This window comes from Dermacentor albipictus, unplaced genomic scaffold (assembly GCF_038994185.2).
Source record: "Dermacentor albipictus isolate Rhodes 1998 colony unplaced genomic scaffold, USDA_Dalb.pri_finalv2 scaffold_36, whole genome shotgun sequence".
Lineage (NCBI taxonomy): Eukaryota > Metazoa > Arthropoda > Arachnida > Ixodida > Ixodidae > Dermacentor > Dermacentor albipictus.
Window position 1 is genome coordinate 1572114 of NW_027225590.1, and position 18675 is coordinate 1590788.

The 18675-nt window shown below is 47.1% G+C and overlaps 1 protein-coding gene across 2 annotated transcripts in view; it reads right to left on the reverse strand.

Moving 5' to 3' along the window:
- Positions 1–18675, reverse strand: part of LOC139052812 (transcriptional adapter 1-like) — a 324652-nt gene that overhangs the window by 192653 nt on the left and 113324 nt on the right. For both annotated transcript variants that reach the window (XM_070529947.1, XM_070529948.1), the window contains exon 8: positions 8838–8986. In XM_070529947.1, coding sequence (XP_070386048.1) covers positions 8838–8986 — 149 coding nt within the window. The remainder of the gene's footprint in view (positions 1–8837; positions 8987–18675) is intronic.

Genomic DNA, 18675 nt, shown 5'->3' on the forward strand with positions numbered 1-18675 from the left:
ACACCGTACTGTCAGGTCTGAAGTGGCAAACATGCTTGGTCTATCTAGACAACGTCATAGTGTTCTCAGCTACATCTGAGGAGCACCTAAGCCGGTTACTCACTGTTCTCCAAGCCATGCGTTCAGCTGGCTTGACTTTAAAGCCTGAGAAATGTCATTTTGGTTTCAGTGAACTCTGCTTCCTCAGCCATGTCGTCAGTCACGAGGGTGTACGACTTGATCCAGCCAAAATAGACGCTGTGGCAAAGTTCCCCACACCGTCCGACAAGAAGACAGTGAGGCACTTCTTGGGGCTGTGCGCATATTACCAATGCTTTATTGCAAACTTTTCGTATATTGCTGCACCATTAAAATGCCTGACATGCGACGATGTTCCCTTCCTGTGGGAGGAAAATGAGCAAGTATCATTTAGCGAACTACAGCAATGCCTGCAAATGCCTCTTGTTCTTGCCCACTTTGATCAGCAGGCTCTTACAGCACTTCACACTGATGCGGGCAATGTTGGTCTGGGTGCCGTACTGGTGCAGTGGCAAGACAGCTCCAAGAAAGAAATACTAATTGCATGCCACGATGAAACCGCCGCAGGTCAACTAGGTTACACGAGAACATTGTCCTGACTCCGAAACATGTACTACTGGCCAAAGCTACCTGCTGCTGTAAAGCATCACATGCAAACATGTGCGTACCATCAAAAATGCAAAGCACCTCCCGATAAGCCTGCAGGTCTCTTACATCCGGTCGAGGTACCCGGCCAGCCATTCACCCAAGTTGGAATGGATTTCTTGGGCCAATTTCCAACTTCTACAGCTGACAACAGATGGATCATTATTGTCGCCAATTATCTGACGCGTTACATGGAGACAAAAACTACCCAGCGGGGCACAGCAGCCAAAGCAGCTCATTTTTATCATTGGACACATCGTTTTAAGGCACGGCGCCCCAAAAGTCCGTCATCACAGATGAGGGAACTGCCTTCACTGCCGAACTCCTTGACTCGGTTCTCAGACTCGGTGGTACAAGCCACCGGAAAACGACCGCGTATCATCCCCAGATGAACGGACTAACTGAGCGTCTTAATAAGACCCTCGCAGACATGCTTGGCATGTATGTCTCTGTAGAACGTAAGAACTGGGACCAGATTTTGCCTTATGTTACCTTCGCCTACAATACTGCTCGACAAGAAACTACTGGAATGTCACTGTTCAGCTTGGTCCACGGTCGCGTAGCCACGACAATGCTGGATGCCATGCTGCCGCATGAGTTTGAAGACATACCTATCAATGTTGGCGAATTTACCCAGCATGCCTAAGAAGCCAGACAGCTTGCCCGCATACGTATCTGCATTCAGCAAGACCAAGATGCGAAACGATATGATCTTCGACACAGGTCCGTTTTCTACACTCCCGCCAACAAAGTATGGGTCTGGATACCCATACGCCATTGTGGACTTTCCGAAAAGCTCCTACAATGGTACTTTGTGCCATACAGAGTGATCCGCCGCCTGAGTGACGTGAATTACGAGGTCATTCCTGGCAGTGACAATAGTTCCAGTCACCGCAAGCACTTATCTGAAGTGATGCATGTGGTACAGATGAAGCCATACCTGCCTAACTTTTGATTCTTGTTTTTCTTTTTTTTTCGCATGTTTAATTCTGTGCCATTATACACCGCCCTCAGGCGCTTAAATTGTGCATGGGATGATGCTTTCTTCGAGGGATGCAAATGCCGTGCCTGTACACAGTTGAAGATTAGGACAATGTGATTGTGCATGAGCGTATTTGTGAAGGCGCAGAGGAGAAGAAGAATTCATGGTTGCGCTCATATAATAAAAACGGCGACCTGCTGCTGTGCCTCCTGCTCTACGACCCCTGCTTTGACATTGCGACAATATGAGCATTTGATAGTATACAAGCAACCATTGTTGTGTGGACACTATCAGAGCTGTTAAAAAATCATTTCGTTATAGAGACTTCGACGCTTACGGCAACTGTGACATGCCGTCGCGGCGATTCAATCTTTTTGTTTTTCTAAATCCCTTGGATGTTTCAATATTTCTCAAGTTGTGTCGCACTGTATGTTTATCGGTCTTCTCAGCGGGCGATTTCCCACTGCTTCTTTTTCGTAATCCGGTAATTAACAGTCAAACCTCGATATATCGAACACAGATATATCGAATTATTGCGTATATCGAACAATTTCTATATCACATGGAAAATCGCATGCATTTTTAATTCTTTATTTCGAACGGGGCCGGATGTAAAATGGATATATCGAACTCCGCCGCCCCAGACCAAGTGCGCTCTGTTGACAGGAGGCGAGCTTTCCCGCAACACTCGAAGATGGCGGCGCGATCGGCGTTCCAGACTGCTGCGTATGACAGCTGCCCACATCAGTTGCGCCGAGGGTGTTATTTGAACGTAGCGGCGTACACACGCGGCGGCTTGGAGCCAGCACGGCCGCCTCGATCACGCGCGCAAGGCGAGGCTTGCCCCCGCCGTGCACGCGTGATCGAGGCGGCCGTGGAGCCAGTTGGAGCGCTTTGTCGGTGCTGAGCCACACATCATGTGCATTGCGGACTTCGTTGGCGGTGACGACAGCACCGGAACAGTGGCGGAGTTAACAGACGTGGAGATCGCGGCAGAAGTGACTGCTGAGCGGCCAAACGAAGACGCTGCCGAGGCTGATCCAGCAAGCACTGATGTTGCCCCGCTCCCGACTGCAACTGAGGCTGTAGCTGCTTTGGCCGTTGTACGCCGCTGCTGCGGCGTAATAGAAGGCATTGGACTGTCTCTTGTGGACCGTTTGGACTATGTTGAGGACGCTGTGGTCAAGCACGCGGTTGCCAATATGAAGCAGGCTACGCTGCTTCAGTACTTTCAGCGAACTAAATAAATACTTTGTTTGAAGCTTCATGTGAGTATCTATTGCACCACGATTGGTTCATTGATTGATTTGCACTAGTTTTTGACGCGTTTTCTACGTGATTTTATATATTGAATTCTGGCTATATCGAACTATTGTGCGATCACCGCGCTGTTCGATATTGGCCTCGAGCTTCACCACTGGAAAAGCTGGCGCCACCGTCGGCGTGACGTGCTAGGAGGGATCACGTGGACATAGCGACCGCGTCGGCTGCTTCGGGCGCGCCGAAGCGAGCTGAAAACGATAGTTTAAATTCCCTCGTACGCTGCGGTCCTCATTTAGTGGCGAGATTTTCCCGCTTCTAGTGTCTCCTTTACAACCCTTGAAATGACTACAATAGGTAGTGGCTGCCTTTGAAGGCGCACAACATGGTAGGCTACTGCTCGGTGCCGCAATGCCGGACGCACGCAACGGAGCACGGTGTCAGCCTTATTCACACGTAGCCGCAGGACAAGAAGCTGTGTGAAGCTTGGCTCGCGAAACATAAAACGGGCAAACAGTCATCGGCTACAACTCGGGTATATGCAGCAAGCACAGACGCGAGGAAGATTTCTGCTACGGCGCCCGGTCTACGATGTTCTGAAAACGCGCACTGAGACGCTCGCCCGAGTCCGCTGCCCGACTAATGTCATGACGGTTTGGTCTATGAACTTGTCGATGCTATAGATACTGGCAAGTTCAGTGGAGTGAAAAGGCAGCGGTAAGAAGCACATTTTTAAAGATCATGGCATATGGTCATGTTTGTGTTATGAATTAATGCACCGGATTACAAAAAAGGAGCAGAGGGAAATTGCACGCTGAGAACACCGATAAACATACAGTGCGACGCAAATCGAGAAATAATATTGAAAGGTCAAAGAATTTAGAAGAAAAAAAAAGATTGAATCGTCGCGACGGCACATCACAGTCCCCGTAGGCGTCGAAGTCTCTACAATGAAATTATTTTTGAACAGCTCTGATAGCGCCCACGCAACAATGGTTGCTTGTATACTGTCAAATGCTCATATTCTGCGGCCTAAAGCTCATGGCACGGTGCGAAAACGCGCGCGCGGGGAAAGCGAAACAGTGCGCGGACAAGCATGCAGACGCGCAGTCGGTCGCTGCGAATCTGCGCGATCGCTGCATTGAGGCTTCATTCTATTACGCTCCATTTAGTTATACAAACACTATAAGAACATATTTCAGATAGTTTGCTCTCAGCGTTTACCTACCTTTCACGCAAGAAGCCGGTTCGGGAGACTCCAACGCGGCGACCGCGCGCAGTGGCGTTCACTGTACGTATTCGGTGAAGAGATAGCGTCTGTAAACGATTGTGTGCTTTCAGTTTGCCCAAGATTATTATTTAGACAGTAAGAAACTTCTCTCGTCTATAAAGTACTTACAGAAATGTCCGGGAGAGCTCGCGCGTGGTGTTTTCAGTGAGCGCTGACAACAAAACCTATGAGGAGCGCGCCACGTGATCCCTCATACTACGCCAGCGAGGCGCTTCCGATAGATGGCGACTCCGTAACTCCTCGCCGCCAATATCGAGGTTCGACTGTAATTCATAACACAAACATGACCATGTGCCATGCCTTTTTTAATGTGCATCTTAGTGCTCCCTTTAGATTCCAGTGAACTTGCCAGAATCTAGCATCAAGTTCACAGACCAAATAAAGCATCATGACATTAGCTGGGCAGCGGGCGTGGGCGAGCGTCTCAATGTGCGTTTTCAGCTGCTCACCGAACATTGCAGTCCCAACGCCGGAGCAGAAATCTTCCTTGCATCTGTGCTTGCTGCATACCCGAGTTGTAGCTGATGGCTGTTTGCCGGTTCTATGTTTTTCGAGCCAAGCTTCACGCAGCTTCTTGTCCTGAGGCTACATGTGAATAAGGCTGACAGCAGGCTCCGTTGCGTACGTCCGGCACTACGGCACCAAGCAGTAGCCTACCATGCTGCATGCCTCCAAAAGCAGCCACTACCTATTACAGTCGAACCCTGCTACAACAAACGCCGCTTCTACAAAATTCTCGCTTCAACAAAATATTCCTAATTCCCATCAGCTAGCCATAGAAGTGAATGCAAAAAAGTTCTCGTCACAACGAACATAAGCAGACCCACTCGACACCAGAACCCTCATTCTCTAACACCTATTTTCGCAAGGACTGACATGTTTCAGTGCTCTTTTTTTCCACAAACAATAGATGACTGGAATAAACTAACTGAAGCATATACCCAGCGCCCGTGAGCTGTATATCATTTATGTAAATAATCTTGCTATTTTGTGTATTAATTATAGTTGTATTGAAATCAAGTTAAAATTTTTAATCGACTACCTTACAACCAAACAATTTGTGTGAAAAACGTGTCACACACGTTTTTCACACACGTTTTTCTCTGCTTGGACTTCTTGTCCGCCAGTGTTGTATAAATAAAATAAATAAAAACAATTTTTCGGGCTTGTTTTCACTTCAACAATTTTCCCTTGGTAGAGCTGGGCTTTAAAATTTGTTTTGCGATAAAATAAACATAACCCCAATCGTCTGCAATTTTCTGCACACCCGCCGCTTAGGTTCACCAAAAATGTGCACCCACTGCACTGTCGCCGATAAACAAACTCATGGAGAGAGGTGGTGATTGTTCGGTGGTGATGACGATGTGGCTAGCCGCCTTGCAACAAGGCACAGGCCCCCTTTGCCAAGCGGGAGCCACAGCCAATCCGTATCCATCTTAGGTCATGCAATTGCTGGCGCAACGCGGCGACACAGATTTTCATTTGTGCTTGTGCGCTCAGCCAGCATGGCAACAAAGTGGAAGTTTCTTTCTTTGGAGGTGAAGGCACGAATAATCAGCGAGGCTTCGAGTGACAGAAAGAACGGAGACGTTGCAGCAGAGTTCAGCGTCTCCAACAGCATGCTGTCGACAATTTTGAAGTCAAAGGACGCGATCACCAGGGCTCTTACTGTGGGGGCGTCCCCCAAATGAAGAAGTTGACTCAAGCTGCACACGGTCTTGAGAAGGCGTTGTTTACATGGCTCCTCGACATGCGTGCCAAGAAAATGCCAATCAGTGGAAGCATGCTGCAGCAAAAGGCACTGAACTATGTTTGCATGCTCGGCATCGTCGATTTTAAGGCAAGCAAAGGTTTGCTGACCCGCTTGAAGGTCCGACACGACATTGCTACGGAAGTGTTGTGCAGTGAATCTGCTGCTTGAGACGCCAATGGTGAGGCGACTTGGGCGTCATCTGCTTTGCCGGACATAATGAAAGAGTATGCCCCGTCAGAAATCTACAATGCATCTACTCTTTTATGAGCTGCTGCCCTCAAAGACCGTGGATATGAAGGGCCAGCCATGCAGCGGAGGAAAGCACAGCAAGAAACATGTGACTGCTTCTCTGCACTATCATGAATGGCACCGACAAGCGCTGCCCGCTCGTTATCGGCAAGAGCGTGAGGCCTCAGAGCTTCAAAGGGGGTAAGAGCTTGCTGGTAAGTTATTTAGCAAACAAGAAATCCTAAATGACACGGGCCATCTTCCGTGATTGGATCATAGCTTTCTACCGCAATATGAAGGTCCCAAACCACAAGGTGTGCTTGCTCATTGACAATTGCTCAGCGCATAATGTTGAAGACGCTGAGTTGGAAAATGTCGAAGTTCACTTCTTCCCCCCCAAACTGCACTGCTTTGACTCAGCCATTAGACCAAGGCATCATTCATAGTGTGAAAAGTGCATATCGGCAGTGGTTGATTCAGTGACTGTTGCTGAATGTTGACACTGGGCGGGAGATCGAAGTGGACTTGTTCCTGACCCTACAAATGATTGCCGCGGCGATGACGGCAACTCAGAGCAGCAAATTGAATATTGCTTTCTGAGGCTGAAGTGACGGCCAACTCGACAACGGACGAGGAAAATGACCGTTTTGGAGTGGAGCCACCCTCTACAGAAGTTACTGCGGCGTGGGCAGCCCTGCGAGACACCAGAAATGGACGAATGGACGTCAGCATAGACGAGTACATCGCCATTGACGCAGACGTAAATGTTCATAAAAAGTTTAGATTAGATTATGGGGTTTTACGTGCCAAAACCACTTTCTGATTATGAGGCACGCCGTAGTAAAGGACTCCGGAAATTTTGACCACCTGGGGTCCTTTAACGTGCACCTAAATCTAAGCCCACTGGTGTTTTCGCATTTCGCCCCCATCGAAATGTGGCCGCTGTGGCCAGGATTCGATCCCGCGACCTCGCGCTCAGCAGCCCAACACCATAGCCACTGAGCAACCACGGCGGGTTCATGAAGAGTTTAACGACAAGTCCATCACTGAAGAGGTTCACTGTAACGACACGTCGTCCGACGATGAAAGTGATGCACAAGATGCATCGGCCCCGCCTCGTGCACTAGATGTAATGGACGCTTTCGACGTCATTCGTAATTTCATTGGCACCCACAATGACGATGTCGCAGTGCAGCTGCTGACCGAGTGCGAACATCGCACCGTGGCAATGATGACGAAAGGACGAAGGCAAACAAAGATGACCGACTTTTTTCGGTAATGAATGACGTTTTTCAGTGTGTAGGTAGTCAAATCTGAGTGTTTTGGGTCAGATTTCGCCACAACGAAAGCTAACCGACATTTTTCAGAAATAGATGATGTTTGTGAGTGCGTAGTCAAATTTGACAGTGTTTTGGGGCAAATTTCGTCACAATGAAATTTTCACTTCAAGAAATTTTTCGAGCATCCCGTGAGTTTCGGTGTAGTGAGGTTCGACTGTACAGTGCTTTCAAATGCTGTCAAGCAGATACTCAAGGCGGGAAAACTTCACCACTTAATCAGAACCACAGCACAGGTGGGATTTTTTTCAGTTCTCTTCGGTGCTTCTGAAGCAGCTCACGCAGCCGCTGTGTCCACGTGATCCCTCATTGCACGTCACGCCGAGGGTGGTGCCAGCTTTCCCAGCGATGGAGCTCGCCCCCAATACTTAGAAGCTTACCATAACCCCACTATTCGCGTGGCCATCTGGCAAGTACTTTCTTGACTCCTGTGACTATATTTATTTGTTCAGCATTCCAATTTGGACTGGCCATTCTTCGCTTCTTGCTCTTTCCTACCTAAATATCCCCTTTTCCAAGCAATGTGTTTATGGTGACTCACTGCGCCACTATACCCTTCCTCGCCAATGACCATTTCTCTAAACTTATCATCACAAATTCCTCCTGTCATTTAAAAGCAATGAAGGGTCGATTGCCGGTTTCCCACTTCTCACGTAATCTGCCCTTCACACTTAGGCCCTGTATTCATGATAATGAGCTTACGTTGCTCACATAGATCTAGCAATAACCTCCCGTTTTTGTCGGCATAACCATCTAGATCCCGTTGTGGGCATTCATGTCACATAACACAATAATTTCGGCATCATTCCCAAACTCTTGATCCCTGCAGTGCTAGCACCATCTGTGTGATGTGCCAGCCACTACAACCTCTGCACAGGAACAAAGTGACAGAAGACACTCCAGGCAGCACTTAACCGTTATTCACAAGTTCAGCCTCCTCTTGGGGTGCAAGCTGAACCTTGGCACCCTTCCAGCTTCAGACCACAGGACCCATGTCGCAGCTAGTGCGGAGGGCAATGTCATTTTGCATCTCATCCGTTGGTTTAAGGCAAAATGATAAGTCTTGTTAGCCGAGCTCACCATTTAGCTGCTTCCCGTAACAGCACCGGCCTGTGTCGTGTACTCGTTTAGCAGCCTGCATGCTGTCGAAGCAGTATACCCATGAACGGGAGTAAGATGGCACAGCTTAGTAGCTGTCTGATTTGGAACACACCCTAAGATGATGCAGGAATAATGAGCCCGACAAAACAACTTGAAAATCACCTCCAGAGTAACTGGAGGAAGTAAGAAGGAAGAAGTAAAAAGTAAGATGTGGAGGCTTACCTGTAGCCCTGGGAATAGTGGCAGTGGGCAGCAAACTGCAAGTAGGGGTTCGGTGGTGCACATCCCAGGGTGTGCAGCATTCGTCCATCCCGCAACTTGTATGCGCTGCGACGGCTGAGCACTGCCGAGAGAAGGGCTCGCAACTGTTGCTGCATCAAGGAAACACGACTGCTTTTAATCATACAGCAACGAAAATGGTTGCGCAGCTTGCCATTTTGTACTGACATCTCAGTACGAGCTGACAAATTTCAAAATATTTTCTTGAACTTGGGCTATTTCTGCAACTTGGTTAAATTGAACCTTTTGTCCCGTAAGAATGTAGTGTCGTCATCATCGTCAGCCTGTTTTATGTCTACTGCAGGACAAAGGCCTCTCCCTGCGATCTCCAATTAACAATACTGACACATGCGTGTATTTTCTGAATAGCGCTCCTCTCTGCCAAGTTAATTTTTACAAGTATCTCGGCCTTTACATCACTCACGATCTATCATGGCACAAGCATGTTGAACTTATAACTTCTAACGCTAATCGCATGCTAGGCTATCTACGCAGAAACCTTTACGCCGTTCCTGCATCTTTAAAACTGATGCTCTACAAAACACTTGTTCGATCAAAATTAGAATATGCCTCGGCCCTCTGGGATCCCCCTCAAGTATCACTAACCCTCTCCCTCGAAGCCATTCAGAACCGCGCGTCCTGCTTTATTCTATCTACTTACTCTCGTCATGCTAGCGTAACACTCATGAAGCAAACGCTTAACATACTGGAACTTTCAGTACGTCGTGCATACAGTCACCTCTGCCTTTTCCACAAGATTTACCACAACCTGGTATTAAAAGAAAAACTTCTTACTCCTCCTTCTTACTTTTCATCCCGCAGCGATCACCTTAATAAAGTTTTCGTGCCATCTTGTCGCACGAACGCGTACCATTACTCTTTTTTACCTCGCACCTGCAATGACTGGAACCACCTCCCCGCATCGATCACTACTATTATAGACTCATCGAGGTTTAAGACTGCTGTTTTCCATGCCATCGAACAAATATTTTATTCATTGATCTGCATTCTTTTTCTGTCTATATGTACCACTCCTTTCTGTAGCGCCTACGGGCCTTGAAAGTATTTAAAATAAATAAATAAATAAAATAAAATAAATTACCCCTGTCCTGTGCCAAGTTATTCCAACTAGCGCCCACAAATTTCCTAATTTCACCGCTCCACCTAGTCTTTTGTCGCCCTTGATTGCGTTTTCCTTCTCTTGATACCCATTCTGTAACCCTACTGGTACAACGGTTATCTAACTGGCACATTACATGACCTGCCCAGCTCCATTTTTTCCTCTTGATGTCAATCAGAATATCGTCTATACTTGTTTGCTCTCCAATTGAAACCGCTCTCTTTCGGTCTCTTAACGTTATGACAAGCAATCTTTGTTCCATCGCTCCTTGTGCGGTCCTTAGCTTGTTCTCAAGCTTCTTTGTCACTCTCCAAGTCTCTGCCCCATATGTCAGCACTGGTAAAACGCACTGATTGTACACCTTCCTTTTAAATGATAATGGTAAGCTTCCAGTCCGGAGCTGGCAATGTCTGCCGTATGCAATCCGACTTATTTTTATTCTGTGAATTTCCTTCTCATGATCAGGGTTCCCTGTGGTTAATTGACCTAGGTCAAAGACTCTAGAGCCCAGCTGTCGATCCTGAACTCTTAATTTGTTCCTTTGCCCGACTATTTGTCATTATCTTTGTCTTCTTTATATTAATCTTCAGCCCAACTCTTACAATCTCTCTGTTAAGGTTCTCAATCATTTGTTGTAACTCGTCTGCATTGTTGCTGAATAGAACAATGTCATTGGCAAACCAAATTTAGCTGAGATATTCGCCGTTGATCCTCACTCCTAAGCATTCCCAGTTTAATAGCTTGAATACTCCCTCTAAGCATGCAGTGAATAGCATTGGAGAGATTGTGTCTCCCTGTCTGGCCACCTTCTCTATAGGTATCTTCCCGCTTGTGTAGAACTAAGGTAGCTGCAGAACCTCTGTAGATATTTTCCAAGATATTTACGTAAGTGTTCTGTACTCCTTGATCTTGTAATGTCTCAATGACTGCTGGTATCTCTACTGAATCAAATGCCTTTTCGTAATCTATGAAAACCATATAGAGAGGCTTATTGTGCTCTGCGGATTTCTCGATAACCTGATTGATGACATGGATGTGATCCATTGTAGAGTATGCCTTCCTGAAGCCAGCCTGTTCCCTTGGTTGGCTAAAGTCCAGTGTTACCCTTATTCTATTGGAGGTTATTTTGGTAAATATTTTATGTAATACTGGGAGTCAGCTAATGGGGCTATAATTTTTCAATTCTTTAACGTCTCCCTTTTTGTGGATTAGTATAACGTTTGCATTCTTCCAGTTTTCTGGGACCCTTGCAGTCGATAGACACTTCGTGTAAAGAGCCGCCAGTTTTTCAAGCACTATGTCTCCTCCACCTTTGATTAAATCGACTGTTATTCCATCTTCTTCTGCCGCACTTGCTCGTTTCATGTCTTACAAGGCCTTTCTGACCTCATCGCTAGTTATAGGAGGAGTTTCTGTATCCTGTTCATTACTGTTTCCAATGGAGGTTTCCTGACTCCTCTGGGTATTGTACAGGTTAGTGCAGAAATCTTCCGTTTCTCTTACTATATCTTCGAGATTCCTGATGATATTACCCTGCTTATCTTTCAATGCATATATCTCAGTTTGTCCTATGCCAAGTTTTTTTCTCACTGATTTCAGGCTGCGTCCATTTTTTACGGCTTCTTCAGTCTTTCTCACATTATAGTTTCGAATATCCGTTATTTTCTCGCCTTGTTGATCAGTTTTGACAGTTCCATGAATTCTATCCTATCTCTTGAGTTGGACACTTTCATTTTTTGTTGTTTCTTTATTAGGCCCTTTGTTACTTGGAGGAGCTTGCCTACTGGTTGCCTTGGTGTCTTGCCTCCCACTTCAATTGCTGCCTCTGAAGCCAACCAAGTTACGGTTTCATTCAGTAGCTCGTAGTCATCATCATCTCTCTGTTCTAAGGCGGCATATTTGTTTGCAAGTACCAGCCTGAATTTGTCTGCTTTTACCCTTACTGCCTCTAGGTTGGCCCGCTTCTTCTTGACCAATTTAGCTCTTTCTCTCTTCAAATTGAGGTGAATCGTAGCCCTCACTATTCTATGATCACAGCACTTCACCCTACCTATCACTTCTACATCCTGCACTATGCTGTGATCAGCAGAAAGTATGAAGTCAATTTCATTTCTTGTTTCACCATTAGGGCTTTTCCAGGTCCACTTTCTGTTGCTAGGCTTCCTGAAAAAGGTGTTTATTATACTAATCTTATTCCTTTCTGCGAATTCTACCAGCAACTCTCCTCTAGCGTTCCTAGAATGAACACCGTACTTGCAAATTGCTTGTTTACCAGCCTGCTTTTTCCCCACATTTGCATTGAAGTCGCCCATTACTACAGTATACTGAGGTTGCACTTCTCTCATTGCTAATTCAACATCTTCATAAAACTGATCTACTTCCTCACCATTGTGAATGGATGTTGGAGCGTAGGCTTGTACTACCTTTAATCTATACCTCTTTTTAAGTTTAATTATGACTACAGCTACAATCTAATAATTGCTGTAGAATTCGTCAATGTTGCCCGCTATGTCCTTATGAATTAGGAATCCTAACCCGTATTGCTTCTTATCTAGGAGACCTCTATAGAAGACACGTCCGTTATTCAGCAGTGTATAAGCCTCACCAGTGCTTCTAATCTCACTAAGGCCAATGATATCCCAAACAATGTCTGATAGTTCCTCAGAGAGTACTGTGAAGCTAGCCTCACTGGAGAGGGTTCGGGTGTTAAACGTTGCAAGGGTCAGTTTCCATTGGCGGCCTGTCCGGATCCAGAGATTCTTAGCACCCTCTGCTGCGTTACAGGTCTGACCGCCGCCTTGGTCAGGTGCTCCGCAGCTGCTGGGGACTGAGGATCATTGGGCAATTGGGTGAGCCATTTGGGAGGGGGTGGCCGAATACTGTGCACGGAAGGCCAGTTCCTGATCTGGTGAGGGAGTGTCTTGTTGAAGCTTAGTGGGCCTTCCTAATTTGGTTGTACTTGGATTAGTATTTGGGGCGAGCTCCACCACTGGAAAAAGCTGGCGCCATTGTCAGCGTGACGTGGCATGAGGGATTACGTGAACACAACAGCCATGTCGGCTGCTTCGGAAGCACCGAAGCAAGTTGAAAACGAAAGTTTAATGTCCCACCTGCACCGCGGTTATGCTTAAGTAGTGCGGCTTTACCGTCTTGGGTGTCTGCTTGACAACGTTTGAAAGTACTATAATAGGTAGTGGCTGCCTTTGGAGACGCGCGGCATGGTAGGCTACTGCTTGGTGCCGCAGTGTCGGACGTACGCAACGGAGCCCATTGTCAGCCTTATTCACACGCAGGGCAAGGAGCTGCGTGAAGGTTGGCTGGCAAAACTTAGAACCTGCAGACAGCCATCGGCTACAACTCGGGTACGCAGCAAGCACAGATGCGAGGAAGATTTCTGCTACGGCACCGGGACTGCGCGATGTTCGGTGAGTATCAGAAAACGCGCACTGAGATGCTCGCGCACGCCCGCTGCCCAGCTTATGTCATGACGGTTTGGTCTATAAAATTATTGATGCTAGATACTGGCAAGTTCACTGGAACGAAAAGGGAGCGGTAAGCCGCGCATTAAAAAAAGGCATGACATATGGTCATGTTTGTGCTATGAATTAATGCACTAGATTACGAAAAAGAAGCAGAGGGAAATAGCATGCTAAGACTGATAAAAATACAGTGCAACGCAATTTGAGAAATAATATTGAAATGTCCAAGAATTTAGAAGACAGGAAAAGATTGAATCATCGCAACGGCACATCACAGTCATCGTAGGCGTCGAAGTCTCTAGTATAACAAAATTATTTTTGAACAGTTCTGATAGCGTCCACACAATTATGGTTGCTAATGTACTGTGACATGCTCCTATGCTGCAGCCTAAAGCTCATGACATGTTGAAAAAACGCATTCACAGCGAAAGCAAAACATTGTGCGCGGACATGCATGCAGATGCACAGTCAATCGACACGAACCCATGCGATTGCTGCATTGAGGCTTCATTCTGTTATGCCCCATTTGGTTATACACTCAACCCACTATAAGAACATATTTCACATAGTTTACTCTCAGTGTTTGCCAACCTTTCACACATGAAGCCGGTTCGGGAGACTCCATCGCAACAACAGCGTGCAATAGCGTTCAATGTACGTATTCGGTAAAGAGATAGCGTCTAAACGATTCTGTGCTTTCAGTTTGCCCAAGATTATTATATCGACAGTCAAAAACTTCCTTCGTTTTGAAAGTACCTACATAAACGTCCAGGAGGGCTGCCACGTGTTGTTTTTATTGAGCCCTGTAAGTGAAACCTATGAGGAGTGCGCCGCGTGATCCCTCATGCTACGCAAGGGAGGCGCTTCCGACAGATGGTGCCTCCGTAACTTTTCGCCCCCAATAGCCGCACTCGCTCTCGGCATCTTTTGCCGGTGACAGGCATAAGCCTCCAAGCCTGCAAGAATGTAGTGTAGCCCTTCTCTAACAATAATATTACAGTAGAAACAACCTCACGATGACTGTCAATGCAATTTGCAATTATTCAGCTGGGCTGCTCTATCGGACTTCCATCTAGACATGCTGCACCATCTAGTGGTGCCACTGCGAAATCCACTCGAATTGCATGTCTGAAAAGAAAGAAACACCACTTAAGCGCTCCGTACAGATGATTAACCAGAGAAGTTGAAACGTGCGGCCCCGGTGTTTAGCACTGGGTTAACCCTGATGGTTCATTAAACAACGGCTTGTTAGGCTGCCAGATCCTCAGTACACAGTATCTGCTTATGCTCGGCTGCACGGTGTAGACGAGCTGGTTTCCGGTTCTGCTCGCGGTGTTGCTGATCAAAAGCTGCCTGCTCCTCATGAGTACGTATGATGCGTGGCCTTCCCATTTTGGAGCTGGAGAGAAACTTCTGTGCATGCGCTTGGCTGCGACAAAGTGCAATGACGTCACTACTGGTGCAACCAATCGTGCCTCCTTTTTTTTTTCCCCCATGTGCATAGGGTTGCGCCGAAGGAGCTTTCGGCGCACAGGCAAAAGACGGATGGATTAATCGGCTAGCCATAAACAGTTTTACTCTATAGTAAAACCTCATTAACCCACTTAAACAGTAATTTCGTTTTAAAAGTAGTAAAGTCAAATCCCCTACTCAGCGGCCGTTGAACATAGTTTGTTTTGTATCCGCATAAACCATACCAGCTTACTGTATTTACTCGTATAATGATCGCACTCGCGTAATGATCGCACCCCTGACTTTTGTTGTCAAAATTCGATTTTTTTTATTTCCCATGTAATGATCGCACCCCAAACTTGCCGAAGCGATATGTTGTGTGTCAAGTCTAGCTAATAATGATCGCGCTTACCATCTGTCGAATACTACGTGAACGACTCTTCAAAACAAACCAAGAGGTCTGCATGCACCAAACATTCTTAAGCAGATGCCCCATTTCATTCCTTTCATCCCTTTCCGCACTTCCATGGCAAAAAAGAAAAAACTTGCCTTTACTATGTCTAGGCTTTATAATGATTGTGGTTAACTACAACAAAAAGGTGCCTTTCAAATCTTCTCGTCTGCACTTGTGGGCACGTGACAAATCGCGAGCAGCAACGATAGCAGCCACGTTTACACTGATACTTTAGAAGTGTACCCTATTCATACGCCGGCACTTGTAACACAGCTAAGATATTCGCCCACCTTAGCGGAAACGTGCCGTATTAGGATAGTAGAGAAGACAAATGCCGCTGTTTCTGCAGCATGCCCGCCATGTGTTCCTATGTTACTGGCAGCTAAGCACGCTCATCTGTTTCTGTCCCCTCAAAGTGGACATGGCCATGTTATTGCCGCAAATTTGCCGATATTAACGATATTATTCATTACTGACACGGAAGAAACTGTTTCAATGCACGTAATGTACTCACAAGAAAAAAAATCGCGTTCGGCGTGTTAGGCTTGCTTCGCCGGCCGCCATTTGTGTTTTGGTGTCCCGCACTACATACAGCGGCAGCCGCCTATTTGTTGACCTGTTGTCATCCCGCAGCAAATGCGGGCCGAAAAAAATTTGTTTTCTTTTTGCGGGAAATTTAACCTTTGTAATGATCTTACTCCTGAATTTGCGTAAATTTTTTTGACAAAAAGTGCGATCATTACGCAAGTAAATACGCTATTGTGGACGTATTGGTTAAGATGTAGTGTTTCCACTTTTCGTCGCGGAAACACGGCGGTGCGTCGTCTCCATTGGGCTGCCCCAGCAGAACAAGCCTCAGAGATCGGAACAACGGTCTCCAAGCACTCTGTGCATTTGTGCGTGAAGCCCCATCAACTTCAACATCATTTCAGAGCCGTGCCAGAGAGCGTTGTGGCGTCGTGTAAGCAAGGATTTGCATTATTGCCGAAGCTCAGATAAAAAAGACGCTGGGTGCTCAGCATAGAAGACAAATTAGACATTGTTCGTGCTATTGAACGTGACATGAAGTAGGCCCTGGCATGGGACAAGGATCTGCTGTTGACTACGGTGTGTGGCATTTCGAATGCGAAGCAGTGCCTCGGCAGCGCTGCTGCGACTGCGAAGAGATGTCGACTACAAGGTTTGACTTTTTGCCATCGTTGCCTCTGTTGCTGAAGTGTCGCCTAGCAACAGTGATGAAGACGACACGGAAAGCGACAGCATGGGCGATTTAGGCCCGACAGTGGCAGAAGCTGCACGTTACCTCAGCCTCATGAATGCAATCATCACGACGAGAACAGCACCCCGAAATGAAAAGGGCACCCCGCAACATCTGCAGTGCTACTGCACCCCTGCACGGAGAATATGCAACACCAACGAGGAATCTGCCATGCGAGTGTTTGGCGAGAAGAAGGGGCTGGCTGAAAAGCTGGCTCGCAGCTTCGGTAAGTTTGAGGCCGTGGTCGTCGCTGTTAGGCTGCCACGGCATCAAACGTAAATACCACTTTTGTTGCGCGAAGTGAATAAATACTGCATGTTTTCTTTCCCCTTTCATCGCACTCTTTCTCAGTTCCTCAGTTTCTCAGTACTACTGTTTAGTACACACTTTTTCCGAGCTCTGGACAACTACGGTTTAACGCGGTTTCACTGTAGTAATAGGCCGCCCGCGTGGCAGACAACTACTCTCCAAGACTTCGACCTACCAACTACTGGAAGCGATCTGCATGGCTGCCCGCATCGCCATTGACGCTGTGCATCACGAAGACCTAATACAAGCTGACCTGATTCAGAACACCTTCGCGTACTGCACCCCAGACGTTGGAAGATCTGAACAGGTCCTACAACTCAAAGCGATCACCATCGACAACAAGGAGCGTGAGATCTCTGTCTACTGTGCTCCAGACGATGGCTTGGGCCGCAGTGTGATTCGTGGCATCTATCTCCAACTGGACCGAGATACAATTCAAGCAGAGTTATAAGATAACCTCAAGTACCCATTGTGGACTTTCAGCGGCTTGGGAACACCACCAAAGTACTCATCATGCTCACTCAGCCCAAAGTGCCAGCCTGGGTCTATTGCTGCAACAGTCGACACAGATGTAACTTATTCAAGAAGAAGTACGAAGTGTGCTATCACTGTGGCGAGCTCAGTCATCGAGCAGACGTCTGCACTAGCCGAACTACCAAGTGCAGAGGCTGCGGGCTATCAAATCCGCCAAATGGCCACAAACGCAAACCGACCTGTTGCCTATGCGGCGCGGAACATTTCACAGGTGACAGTCGATGCAAAGAAATCTACAGAGAGCAAATGATAAATGAAAGGTAGGGAGGTTAACCAGGACTGAGCCCAATTGGCTACCCTACACTGGGGAAAGGGAAAAGGGGACAGAAAGATTAAAAGGAGAAAGTCCACTGGGGTTATCATTCGGTCACTCAGTCCAGATCACAGACGGTGACTCAATCCAGTAGCTTTCAAATATCGCAGCAGCGCTGTTGTGGCTTTTTGTAGCTGCGATATGCAAGGCCATGGTCCCAAGATCATGTTGAAGGTGAACGGTTTTCTATCCAACTGATTGAGAGCTGTGCAGAGGTCATGTCTTTCATTTTCAAAAGATGGGAAGTAGCCCAGTAGATGTTCTATAGCTTCCTCAACACCGCAGGCATTTCACTTGGTGCTATCAGCCATTCCAATAAAAAACGTAGGAAATCTAACGGATCCCCTATACAGTGAAGCGCCAGCAGTTGGAGAATCACCGACCAGCTGAGGCAAACTGACCCAAGCCCCAAGAGCCCGCCAAGCAGGTCATGTTTCATAATAAAAACTTAGAGCACGAAAAACAGAAAGGACGTAGAAGAAACACACACCACACGCTCTCTACGTCCTTCGACATTCTTCTACGTCCTTTGTGTCTTTAGCACTTTAGTTTTTATTATAATGCATTCGCAACTAGCCCACCGATCCATCATTTTGGAAGATCACTCCTCAGCACACCAGCCGAAGGGGCCGGCAACACTCCGGCAGCCGGCAGCGGCAGCCCCAGGACCGCTCGAGCTCCTTTCTATCACTCGAGTCTATCACTCACCGGCGGCAGTCTCAGACTCCCTCCAGGAGCAGATACAGGCCACCTGCAGTCATCCAGCAGCCCGACCCCCCTCTACTCTGCAGCAGCCACCTAGGCCACCGCCCTCTCCACCTGTCATACAAGAACATCAACAACCTGCGAGCACGCAGGATGG